Raw genomic sequence first — 13,293 nt, 5'->3', positions numbered from 1 at the left:
AAAAGATTGCTGAACAAACTAACTTTCTAGCCGTAACTATCATTAAACATTGAAAACGGTGGAACTGTCTATCCATGGGCAAGACATTTTCTAGGGACTGAACCTGCTTCCTCTCAAAGCACTCTACTCTTCTGTTAAAAACCAGTTCCATTATGTACCCACAGCTATATGAAGTCACTTGTTCCTGCATCTGAGAAACTTAACAAGTGATGGCAACTTCTCTGGACTCCTTGACTAACAAAGAAGGAAAACAACTGACACCTGTGGGCTCAGTTCAACCTGTAGTTTGGAGCACATTCCATGCCTTGTACTCTGGATACTAAAATCAATTAATCACAGTTCCAAGAAGTTGACTCTGTAGTGGTGTAAGCAGACCTGGTGCATGAGTAAGAAATTATAGGAAAAAGAAACCAAAAAAGGAAAACTGGATGAAGGAAGCAAAAAAGATGGAATAAATGCAGGTAAGCAGGACCAGACACTGAGGCTGGCTCTCCTGATTTGCTGCTCCACTTCAGTTTCCTTCCACGCCTCTCCCTTCTCTATTCAACCAGGGTCTGCTAAGTCTTTATCTCTCCTGAACAGCCTCATACTCTCTCCCAGCTTTGACTAAACGACCTAAACTGATGATTTCCAAATCTCTCCTCTCTAGCCTGGATCTCTCGCTTGAGCTCCAGACTCACACATGCCTCTGCCCACTCAACGTCTCCAACTGGCATCTCAAGCTCAGTACTTCCAGAATTGAACTCTCAACACACCTCTCCTCTTCCCCCTCAAACCTGCTCTTCCTTTTTATGTTTCCCCTCTCAGTTACAGTCCCTGCCATCTAATGGAAACCTGAGTATCAAACCTGGACCCCTAGCTAGCCCTTCCCTGACACTGGGTAGGTAGGTTCCATGTATCTCTCCAGATTCCACCCATTATCCCCATCCAAATACACGTGACGACCATCTGCAATGCAACTAGTCCCTTCTAATCATTCTCCAGAGGGCTCATTCTTTGTTAAAACAATCACACCACACCCTGTTAAAAAGTCCTTCACTAACTTCCCTACTATTTTCAGGACAAGTCCAAACCCTTTTTAAAAAGCCTGGCATTACACGGTCCCTGCTCTCAACCTCCCCTGTCCCCACTTCAGGCTCCAGGTAGAGCACCTGCCTTCTGTCTCTGGCCTTGTGCAGCGCCTTTGCTGGAACAGTCTTTTCCAGCCTTTGATAGGATGACCCTGGCCCATCCTTCAGGTCCCAGCTCTGTTATCACATGCCAGAAAGCTTTCCCTTTGCTGCCTCTCCCTATGGTCTACAGTACCCTCTACTTGCCCTTAGCATAGCATGAATCATGTGTTTCTTACTGGTATCAACACTAGGGTGAGCTCCTGATACATACATGCTTGGCACTTAATAGGTCTTTGATATTTTATGATCAAACTATTGGATGATCACCAGGGGCAGTTTATCTATTCCTGACTTTTTATCAACTACAGCATCAGTGGGATTTACAGTTAGGAATATAACATGGGCATTTAAGTGGAATAACCAGTTTCTCCAACTTTCTCTTACCAGAGAACAAGGCAGCCAAAGACTAGCAGGGTCCTAGGTTTAATTAGAGCCCATTTCTCCACAGGCCTTACAGAGCATTTAAACTTAAGACATTATGTGCTTACTTGAGGACTTGACAACTTCCTACACACTGGTTTAGGGGCTTTCCAGGGCAAACTTCCCTATGGTTGCTAGTTATTAGAGCTATGGTTTTACATACATTAAATCACACAACTACTCTGAGCACCACTGCTATCCGCACGGTTCAGATGAGGTAACTGGAGCTCTGAGAAGTCACATAACTACCCAAGGTTAATCAACTAGTTGGGGAAAATCAGAATTCAAATTCAGGCAATATGTCTCTAGAACCTTAGCTCGGCCTGTGCATAATAGTTGATGGATGTTAAATGAAAGAATGAAGTCAGTAAACTGCCCTAGATCAGGATGACCACTGGGATTATACTGGAAAACAGGAACTTGGATAATCCAACATTCATTCGTATTTGATTTTAAGTAATATTTTGGGAGAACACATAGATATTTTCAAAACTCGGGCACTGTTAATTCTCTTATGCGGCATATGCAAGGAGAGACCCCTTGCTCTGTGTCTATTCCCTCTTTATGGGGAGGAGAGCTTGCAGGCTCAGCTCAGATCTCATGGCTGGCCAGGAACACACTTTGAGAACACACAGCCAGCATGCATTAAAGTGGCTGGAAAGCAGAGCCAAGCCAGGCCAAAGAAGGCTTTTGGGGACTTACCTCCCGCAGCTCCAGTCTTTGGGCCACAGCCTCCAGGCTCTCCTGACCAGTGCTCTCCACAGACAGCGTGAACTCCACAAACTCATTATTAAGCAGTTGAATCCGGGCAACCAGGCAGCTTTTGCTGGACACTGTGTAGCGCCGGGTGCGTTTTAATTTCAATCCAAATGGCAGTGGCATCTTCTCCTTCAAGAGCGGAGGGCTAAAGAGGGAAAGGCGCCACCAATCCAGGGGTGGTAACAGCCGGAGAAGGTGATCTTCCTGACAGGAGTACTGTACAGTCTGCAGCTGCTCACCCAGCAGCTGCTGCGGCCATTAAAAAGCAGCTGAGTCTCCAAAGGCCTGGTGAAGGCAGCATCCACGCCAGTGCTGAGGAGAGAGGAACACGGGGTACAATTGGCAATAGCAACTCTGGACTTTGTTTTTAAAAATAAAAATCAATAAAGCTATATCCCAAGAGCAAGGTTTCCCTCTCTCCTGGAAAAAGGAGGCATTAACAGGATCTGGTAGGCATGGAGAAGTTTATCATCAGGGCTGTGTTAGGTCCTGGGTCAGGCTCCACCCTCACTCAACCCCACCATAGTGATAACCTGTGGCTATCTTCAGGATTAAATGAGATAATGGCTGGCACTATTGTAACCCCAAATTTAGTAGCTGGCATTCGGGGTCCTCTACTTATGTTAAAGTTTTGTTTTTTCATAGTTAACTCTATTTGATTCCCCAGTACTCCAAATGTCACGGTTCTTGAGTCCTTGAGTGAGATAACTGCAAAACACCTCCAAAAGAGCGACCTTCAGTCCCATTAGACAAATTAACTTGAATCCAAATGGGAGGAATGATCCCCTCAAACATATGGCAACTGTGAGGTGAGGCACCTAACAAGCATTTGTAGAGCCTTTTCTGGTTTATAAATATTTACGCCACCAAACTGATTTATTTATAAACAAATCATAAAAGACCCCACAAATGCTTATTATCAGATTACCACCAGAAGCACGTTAGTTCTGAAAAGCGAGGCCCCAGCTCCATTCCGGGTGGAAAGGCCGAAAGAGGCAGGGGGCCTTCACCTAAGCGGGGCCGCAGCCCAGAAGAGCAGGCACGCGAGGTCTTAAACGCCATCCTGGGGTGACGAGGGGCGGAGCCCAGGAGGCCGAGGGAACAGCGGAGAGCCTGGCGTCCGTTCCTCCTGTGCCCTCCCTCCAGAATAGCCGGCCGTATCGCCCGGCCACGCTCAGTCTGGTTGGCCCGGAACCCTCCGTCCGCGACGACGTTTCCGGACGGAAGCACTAGACAAGGACTAGCAGCCTGCTCCGGGAGGGATCTTTTAAGGACCCGGCTGGAGACCCACAAGCCAGTAAAAAATTTGAGTGGGGCCAGTCTGATTACCGATTTGGAGCCTCAGGACGCCCCAAATACGCGTTTTCAAACAGGCCTGTTGATGGTAACTCCTGAGCCGAAGCAAATGGCGTGAGTGGCAGTTGCAATTTTTACATTGGCTTATTTTTTTTGCCCCCGTACAAGACTCGACAAAATCTGGATTATCTACTGAATGACCCGGGACAGTTCCCAACCTACGTTTTCTACTAAGCAGAGTGTGGCCCCGAGGATGAATCGTTCAGCGAGGCTGGGCCATGGCTGGTTACCCTGAACCTGGGCGAGGAACTTGCACGGAGAGGCAGGGTCCTGCCCGCAGCCCCCAGTCCTCTCATCGGGCGATTTAGAACCCAGGCCTCGAGAGGAGAAGCGGCTTTCTCAGCTTCACACTAGGATGGCCTGAATTGGGAGGCAATCCCAGATACCTCATTCCCAGCACTCTGCTCCTTTCCACTTTCTGACTGCGTGTCAGCCCCAGAGGTGATGGGCACTCGCGGATGAGGATTGGCAGAGCTAGAAAATAGGGTTTGGCTATTACACTAAATCTGCCAACTTTAACATTTTTTAAATCCATTCCACAAAACTGTATTGCGTTTCAATACAAGAGAGTGTAGTGGGCACTGTCAGAAATCTAAGACGATTCTTAAGCCGCCGCTGCCCTAGGAGATTAAAAGCATGCTATAATTACACACAGGGCTGCATCTCTAGTAAGGACCAAACCATGGTTTTCGGGTGGTGGTGGTGTTATTGTTTGTGTTTTGGTTTTTGAGCTCTGGTCATCACCAGATAGGAAAAGAAAAAATTAAGAACAAGGAATAGAGGAAGGCCAGAAGGAAAAAAACCTGGACCTAATGTACTGTATTATTTAACAGCATTTGCTGAGTGCCTTCTGTAGGTAAATGCACCTTGCTAAGCAGGGGAAAAACAGTATTTTTAAAAGGTACAGTCTCCACCTGAAGTTTTTGATGCTCTTTGCTGTCAGGTATAAATTAAATATGTAATTGAGGCAAAATGAAAGAAAATAAAATGAGAATCTTGAATAATAAGCTTTTAACTAGAAAACTGCCCAATGAGTCTTCAGTGTTTGTATAAATTTTAAAGAATTATATATGCATAACATACTAAATATCTCAAGAAAGAAAGTGGTGGATTTCAATACTACACACAAATTAGAATTAACTGGAAACAGGACAGATTAAGTAGTATAGATGAAGAGACAAGATACTCTATATATGTAGATGAAAAATGAATGTTTAGGGACTTCAAATAAGGCAGTCTTTTCACTACAAAGAACTTTGCCTTGAAGGCAGCAGATACTATACTACATTACTTAATTATTAACTAAGCTTTGATTAAGCAAACAGTAAAACTTTCAACTCTGCATGAGATGCAAAGTTATACATCAGGGATAAAGAAAAGCCAATGTATTTGGTTTTTTGTTTTGTTTTGGGTTTCTTGGTAGATGTTATATATACTAATTTAAAAGGGTGGGAGGTGTACCTTTATGTATCAGATACATTTTTTCCCCAAAATTCTATCCCTAAGAATGGCTTCCTTGTTCCTTATTAATATATAAACCCTACAGTGTTAAAATAATGTTCCGCTTAATAATTTACAAAATTACCAACGATTTACCCATCTATGTACAGCATTTGCTACAAATGATGTTATAAAGTTATGAATGCTTGAATAGAGGGGTAGAAATTTAAGATGCTTTTTGGGAGTTTTCTTTCAGGTGTAAAATGATATGCAGTAATTTGAAGGGTAGTTGGGTCTGGAATTAGAACTTATCTAACTACTAAACATGATTCATAATTAGCTTTTGAAGGGAAAAACTAGGAGATACTGTTTTTCTACAAAACCATCTGTTATGTAGTAAGAGATGCATATTAAATTGTTTCAAGTTTTTAAAAGGCAGTCTGAGATATTTGTGAATTCTTTTAATGTCTTCTGTTCACACCCCCTTTCAAAAGTTTCTCAAATACACTTACACTCTCAGCTTTGTAGTGTACCCCCTTGCTGCTAAGGTCCTCACCACATGCAATTTTGCCAATAATGCTTTAAAACAAAGTATTAACTAAAAGTGAGTAGGTGACACTTTTAGACAATATATAGATCTATATAGCATTTTATCAAAAGTGTATTTCTCATGGACAAAACATTTAGGCAGAGATACCCAAGAATAAAATGCTCTAGAAACAAAACATAACTACATTTGGAGTAAAATTAACGTCATACCCCGAACTTAAAAAAAAAAATCTGTCAGCAACTATTAGGCAAACATACAGCGGTTGTCACTTGGAGCACAAGGAGTGTTTTGAATGTGTTTGCGAGCACATACTATTATAGGGCTTTCTTTGCAAGAAAGGAAACAGGACGAGCATGCCAACAACAGTCAATCTAATCAGGAACTGCAGAAATCACAAGTCGGAATTTGCACACCCAAGAATTCCTTTCTCCAGAGTAAACACTCCACTCCAAAAACAAAACAAGTCATCACCACACAGTCCTTCCCTCCTCGCCTCCTCGCCAGTTATCTGACAAATTTCGCCCTTAACGTTCCGAGAGGCACAACATACCCAAGACTTTCCAACCCGGGATCCAGAATTAAGCCTCAACAATCAGCCGAGAAGTTCAGAATAGAAGTTCAAGACCCCTTTAGAAATTAGATGAAAGAGAACCTGAAAAGGGAAGACTTTTCTCTTTGTTACCCTCCTGCCGTGGATCTGGTAGCCAGGACCTACGCTCCAGGACTGCGGGGCTGGCCGACGGGCTCCTGGGTCCCCGCTTGGGGACACACCCCATGGCTCGGTGCTCCGCCAGCCGCCGGCCGGCCGGGGCCCCGCGCCCTCACCTGCTCCCGCTCCCTCATCCTCGGGGCCGCGCGCCCGGCTCAGCGGCCCGCCTGCCGGGGCCCCGCGGCGCAGCAGCAGCAGCAGCAGCCGCGCCCGCACGCCAGCCCGTGCCGCGGCGCGCTCATGGGGCTCGCACGCCTCACTTCCTGGCTCCCCAAACTCGGGCCGCGGACCATTCCCCCCCGGGCAGAGTCCGGCGGCGGCGGCGGAGGCGAGGGGAGAGGCCTGGAGGTGGGACCGGCCTGCGAGGAGCGCCGCACAAAGAAACCGGGCGGGGGCCGGGGCGGCAGGAAGAGGGACGGACGGGCCCGGGACGCGCGGCCGGAGCAGCGGGGCAGCCGGGGCAGCCGGGGCCGGGCGTCCCTCCCCCTGGGGCCGGGCGGGCGGGCGGATCCGGGGAGGCGGTGGCGGCCCGTGACCTCAGAGAGTTGGAATGCGGGCGGCGGGGTGCGGGGGAGGCGCGGACAGCTGCGCCCGGCCACCGGGGAGGGGGCGCGCCGCTTCTTTTTTTAATCATATGACCACTTATTTTAAGAGTTTCCAAATAAAGCAAGTCTTTGAATAAAAATGAGGGGAAGGGGATATTTTGGTTCCAGGTAAAGGGTTTTTTTCTGTGTTATTAGGCGGTCTTTTAAAAGGCTATTATATTGCTGAAGTTATTCGCTTACTTTTGTAAAACAATTCGGATAATCCTTTTTTTTCCTTCACTGCATACGATTAAGGATATAACCCATGAAAAAGGAAAAACACTGATAGTTCTGAGTGGGAAAATCCCCTTCCTCCAAGAGCTTGATATGCCTCTAATATCCCTTCGGACTCCCTAAGAGCTGTATTCATATCCGGGAAAGAGTAAAGCTTTTAAAGATGAGAACTCCAGGGCCAAGTTACCTGGGTTCAAACCTTAGCGTCAGTACTTAATAGTTGGGTGGCCTCGTGCAAATACCTGAACTTATCTGTGGCTGCTTCTCCTATTAAATGGGAATGGTAATAATCATTATACAGTAACTTATGTAAAATAGATGTGAAGTGTTTGATTTTCGGCCCCATTTGCAGTGTTGTTTATTACCTGGTATTACTACACTGCATTATTATTACTGTACGGCAACATTCAAGCCAAGGAATAAACCTGTGTGACCCTAACACAATCACAACAGGGTGTTTGATTTTTATTTGGCACATGGTTTGAGCGATTGAACAAGGAAGCTTTGTTATGTAAATTTCAACTTGAATGATATATTTTAAAAGAAATACTGTTGTTTCTGGAGAACTTTTTTATGCTACATTTCATTTAAATCTTGTTTTCTTAAACAATTAACAAACACTGAGTACTTACTATGTATGCATAAGGCATGATCCTTGCTCACAAAGAACTGCTGGTACAGTGGGTGATAAACACACCTCCAGGAGGCACCTACACGGTACAAAAGAGGCCTGAGTGGGTGGTGACGTCACTGACGTCCGAGTGCTATGGGGGAGCAAAACCAGGGCGGATTCAATACTGCCGTGAGGTCAAAGGCAAATAAGGCTACGTATATTTCTAACAGAAAAATGTATCAGTTCTGTTTGTCATTGATATTTCAACCGGATGCTATGAGGGAGTGAACTTCTGTGTGAGGAAGGAAAAGAGATACGAAAACGAGTCACTTTGCTGGTCCCTTAAACTAGAACAATTGAAATGATGTGTGTCTCCTGTCCCTTTCCCATCTCCAGCCTATCATCAAAATCTGAGATTTTCTCCTTTGAAATGATTACAAATTCTTCCTTGCCCTTCTGCCCCCGCCCCCATTCTAATCCAAACCCTCCCCATTCTACATCGGATTACTGCAACTAGGGTGGTCCCCTTGCAGCTGGTTTCTCAACTCTGTCCCCTCTGCTAATACCAGGCTTACCTCTCCGGTTTTTCATTTCCACTGGGCCCCAAGGCCAAGCTTTTCTGACTGACCTTTAGGGCCTTTCTAAATTGGCCTCAGCCTCTCTGACCATCCTTATTTCTCACTTTTCCCTGAATGCCCCCATCAAGCTGTTTCTCCTGGCGGAGAGCACCTCCTGCTCTCCTCCCATTTGTCTACACTTTCCCTTTCTCTCCAAGCCTCGATTCAAGGGCTCTCTGCTTCCAAGAGAGCCTTCTCCACCTCATTCCACAGTGATGCCCACACTTGGCAAGAATTTTAAAAACTTTTTCATGCGGGCTTCTTTTATATCTCCTAGAATTCCTAGGACACTCTGGGCACAGAACAGTCACTAAATAAAAACTTGTAAATCAAATTGGGAAGACAATAAAAGAATTTTAAAAGTAGAAAATGGTCATAAAACATAAGTGATATTATACAACTGAGTTAAACTTCCTCCCTCACAATCCACAACTGTCATTTACTGATTACTGACCAAGTATTTAAGCTCTATTGTCCCACAACTATGTTAATTTGACAGTAACATCCCTGTGACAAGCCCTTTGAACAACCCCTTCAAAGTGTTAGAAAGAGATTATTGGCTTTTGTGTGTATGAAGGAAGTGAAGTAATTTATATGGTTCAATTCCAAAAGATACAAAAGGGTGTAAGTGAAAAGTTAGCTTCCCTTCCTACCTGCTAGACACCCAGCCAATGGGTAACCAGTATAACCATAATCCTGTGTATCCATCTGGAGATAATCTGGAAGTAAATAAGCAATTGCATATCTGTATTTTACCTTCTTTTGCTGCCCAGAGAGTGGCATATTATAAATACTTTTTTTGTGTGTAGGTAATTCTTATTAAAATCAATAAAATAAAAAATTTTTTAAGTCCTTTACTAAGAAGATGCTCAATAAAAGGGAAGGAATTGGTGGCACATTGGCTGTTTTCTTAGAAGTTAAGAATCAGTCTAATAGCTTGGCAAGTACTTACTATACTTCTCTATATAAATTCCCATCCTCTGCAAGAATCTAAATTGAATGAATGCCAAACCCCATAGAGGTAATGATGCCTTGTGGGAGAGGAAGGGGGAGCCAGAGTTTAGAAAGGTGAAATCTCCTTTGGTCTTTTGAATCCTCACTGTGTGCACTGCATGTCACACTCAGTATCATATTAGGTGCTGCAACTTTTCACCTGCAAAAGAGGGAGAATGTAAAGGATAGATTCCCCAGGACATCAGAGAAATAATGGTGTTGGTAATATAATTGTTCAAATGGACAAGAAAGTGGAGATAACTGTGTCAGTTTCAGTAGGAAAAGTGACTACTCTAACTAAATTCCCAACACCTAGGGCTTTTAATCCGAGGGCAGACATGCCATGTGATACTCACTATTGAAAAAGCTTGTGCGCTCCTTGCTCACCAGAAACTGCAAAGAGAAAGGTAAATGAAATGCCTTGTCCTCAAAGACTCACTATATGAGAAACAGGTAAACATATAATTCTAGTAGGTGGAGGTTTTATACATACATATATATATATATTCTAGTAGGCACATATACTAATGGATATATAGTCTACATAGAGTGGTAATGCCTGGTATATCACTATGATTAGCTTCTGGCTGTCTGAAGGACAAAACAAAAGGTCATCAGCATTCAAGGAAAAGAAAAGAAAAGCATTCCAGGCTGGAGAAAACTACCCCCAAACTCCCACGTCTTCCCTCCACTCTCCTCCTCCCCAACTTGTGACTTGCTTGAAGCTAATGAATTTGGCAAAGATGAGGGTCTCAGGCTCCGTGGAGGAGGTACTCAGGCCCCTCAGACTTCAAAACTAATGTTCTTTTTAGTTCCTCTCTCTTTGAAAGACAGCCCAGAGCCCTCTTAGTGGACACGTGGTGCCTTGAAATCTAGTCCTCATTGTATCCCCTATAGCAAAATATGTCCTTCCTTCTAAATTGGAAAGCCCTTCCATCCTAGGAAAGAATTCTCTTGGTCCAGCTTGGTGTTTTCCAAGCCGAATTACCTGTAGTCCCTTTGATGGTTTCTCTCGGCATCATCGTGTCCATCTTCCTGTGGATGCCATGTGGCTTATGAAGCACCATCTTAAGGGAAGCACCTGGAACACTGTCTTACCACTGAACACCATTGTCGGTTTAGGGGGTGCCCCCCACTAATCCAGACACTACAACTCCTGAGATGTAAATGTGTGGATTCTTAAGCAGCCTGCTAAACTTTTTCCACAGTTTTGAATGAAATGTCCTGAAAGTTAACTCTTTCTTGAACACATTTTAGTAAAGTTTCCCTATTCCCAATACATTTTAATATGAATGCATTGTCTATTCCTAAAATATTCTTTCAATATTATCTAAATATTGACTAAGGATGTTGTACCCAGTAGTGGTAAAACATGAGTTTTCATTCTTAAGTTCTCAATCAGCAGATAAAGAAATAGAAATAATGTACCTGTCTTTTGGGTCATGAGTGTCATGAAAGCGGAGACTCAGTCTTGTTCATCTTTCTGCTCTGGCTCCTACTGCAGTATCTGGTGCAGGGAAGGCATTTAATTTTTAATCACCAAACATAGTGCCACTATGAGCCAAGCACAGTTCTAAATGCTTCCCAAATACTTATTTCCTTCTCATGATACCCCTATAAAGGAGAAACTGTATCACACTTCTGTTACAGATGAGGAAACAGAAGCACAGAAAGGATAAACAACTTGCCTAAGGTCTCAGAAGTAGGAGCTGGGATTCAAACCCAGACAGTCTCATTGCTGTGTTCTTGATCTCCTTCACTCAGCTCCACCGCCTCTCATCAATGTTGAATGAGTGCATGATCATTGGATTTATCCATGAGGGATGATTTTGTAATTTAGGTAATTAATTTTGTCCTACAAATATTTAATAAGTGCTTACTAGTGTGTCTAGCATCCTGAAAGAAATTTTGGGTTAATATAGAACTACAAGTTTATAATTTTGTTAGTGCAAGCACACACATGAAATTAACATTACAGAGAGTATATTAAGTATCGCACTAGTTGCTTCCACATAGATGCTATAGAGACTCAGAAGAAAAAAAGAATTATATGAAATGAAGGGGCAAGCTCCAGATAGACCCCAGGGGGCCCCTTGACTCCTGCCCTTGCTTGCAGTTCACACCCTGAATAATCCCCACCCTTGAGTGTGGGCAGCACCTGTGACTTGCTTGAAGTTGATGAATTTGGCAAAGATGAGGGATTTTGCAGATGTAATTATGTCCTAAGTCAGTTGATTTGGGGGTCAGGCTCTGGGTGGCTCCAACTTAATTGTGAAAGCCCTTAAAAGAGGAACTGGGCCTTTGCTGAGCTGAGATACTATCTTTGAGGGTTGAGTAAGTGAGTAGCCATGTTAGAGAAAGGAGCCCATGCAAGGGACTGTGGGCAATCTCTATTCCCTGAGGTGGCCTCCAAACAACAGCCAGGGAAAAGCTGGGGCCGTCGCTCATAAAGCTGCAAAGAAATTAATTCTGCTAATAACTTGAATGAGCTTAAAAGTGAATTCTTCCTCAGTCATGCCTCCAGATGGGAGCACAACCCACCTGGCACCACAACTCCAGCCTTGTGATTCCATGAGCAGATGACCCAGTTAAGCTCTGCTCAGACTCCTGGTCCATGGAAATCATGAGATGATAAATCTGTGTTTTAAGCTGCTAAGTGTGGGGTGATTTGTTATGCAGCAATGGACAACTAATAGAAATCACTTCAGGAATTAGTGGATGTGGGGGAGAAGGGCGACCTCTCTCTATGCTTAGTTTGTTTGGAAGGTTTTATGATCATGGGCATAAGCTACTATTGATACAAACAGGTACGTCAGGAATAGAAACCAATCTGGGAGTGGTAAGGGGAAGATGACAAAGACTTCCGTTTTGATGTGCTGTATTTGGAGAAAATAAAAAATGCCTGTAGTCATCTGGAGTTTAGGTGAGAACTCACCTGATGGAAAAATTCGTTTGTAATTATCATATAGATGTGGCAGTTGAAGTCCTGAGAATAACAAGTTCTACAAAGGAGGGGGTTCAGAAAGAGAGGAACAGGAGGATGAGAATTAGATCTTGGGAAAAGGCCACTAATGGGCTTGGGAGGAGGAAGGCAGAACCAGACTCAGGAGAACCAGGGTAGCTGTAGAGTTAAAGAAAGGTCTATGATGGGTTGGTTCTGTTGACCTGGATATTCCGCTTTCGCTGCAAGTGTAATTATAATGCAACCACTAAGAGGCAGTCTGTTTTACAGGTAGGAAAACAGGGCTGAAGTTTAAATATCTAGACCAATATCACACAGAAGGTTGGTGAAGCCAGGATTCGTACTCGTATATCTGGCCAAAGCCAGGGATCTTCCCCCTGCACGCTTGATTTGTTGTTATTTTCCAACGGAAAGTAAAATGAATAAATGAGAACCAGGAAAAGGGAGAACGAACAGCTCCCCATGGGCCCGGACAGGCGGAGCGAAAGCTAAGCTATCCGCATCCCTCCGCTCGCCTTGCCGCCAGCAGAGGTCGCCAGAGCTCAGGCTCCGCTGCTCAGGTGCGCGCAGGCGCAAGCGCAGGCGCGCCGGGCCGGTGCGGACAGGTCACGCAGAGCGCGCGGCCGCAGCGGTGGAGCTGCGGGCAAGCGAATTGCTGCGTAGGGCTGAGCCTGCCGCCCGCCGGGGAGTCATGGAGATCGGTACCGAGATCAGCCGCAAGATCCGGGTAAGGCCGTGGTCGGGCGAGAGCGGGAAGCCGGGCCTCGGCGCGCGAGCGGTTGTCAGGAGTAACGGGGACTGGGCCTGGCCTGGACGCCGCGGCCTGGTGGCCGCCGGGCGCTCCTTACGGGCCGCGGGGCCGCCGAGCGGCCCCTCCTTGTCCG

At 45.0% G+C, this 13,293-nt stretch overlaps 2 protein-coding genes across 11 annotated transcripts in view; one reads left to right on the top strand and one right to left on the bottom strand.

Annotated features, from left to right (window-relative positions):
* Positions 1 to 6,666, bottom strand: part of PTPN21 (protein tyrosine phosphatase non-receptor type 21) — a 96,243-nt gene extending 89,577 nt beyond the window's left edge. For 2 of the 5 annotated variants that reach the window (XM_036882466.2, XM_057488237.1), the window contains exons 1-2: positions 6,350 to 6,490; positions 2,295 to 2,663 (exon numbers count right to left, since the gene is read on the bottom strand). In XM_036882466.2, the coding sequence (XP_036738361.2) occupies positions 2,295 to 2,474 (180 nt within the window). In that variant the 5' untranslated portion in view covers positions 2,475 to 2,663; positions 6,350 to 6,490. The other 3 variants (XM_036882465.2, XM_036882467.2, XM_036882468.2) reach the window with 3 other exon arrangements.
* A 6,307-nt stretch (positions 6,667 to 12,973) lies between these two features.
* Positions 12,974 to 13,293, top strand: part of ZC3H14 (zinc finger CCCH-type containing 14) — a 36,066-nt gene continuing 35,746 nt past the window's right edge. For 3 of the 6 annotated variants that reach the window (XM_036882384.2, XM_036882383.2, XM_036882381.2), the window contains exon 1: positions 12,974 to 13,136. In XM_036882384.2, coding sequence (XP_036738279.2) covers positions 13,101 to 13,136 — 36 coding nt within the window. In that variant the 5' untranslated portion in view covers positions 12,974 to 13,100. The remainder of the gene's footprint in view (positions 13,137 to 13,293) is intronic. The other 3 variants (XM_036882392.2, XM_036882390.2, XM_036882389.2) reach the window with 2 other exon arrangements.

The sequence above is a fragment of the Manis pentadactyla genome, chromosome 11 (genome assembly GCF_030020395.1).
Source record: "Manis pentadactyla isolate mManPen7 chromosome 11, mManPen7.hap1, whole genome shotgun sequence".
Lineage (NCBI taxonomy): Eukaryota > Metazoa > Chordata > Mammalia > Pholidota > Manidae > Manis > Manis pentadactyla.
The sequence above is the reverse complement of the archived record's forward strand: the minus strand, read 5'-3'. Positions and strand labels throughout refer to the sequence as shown.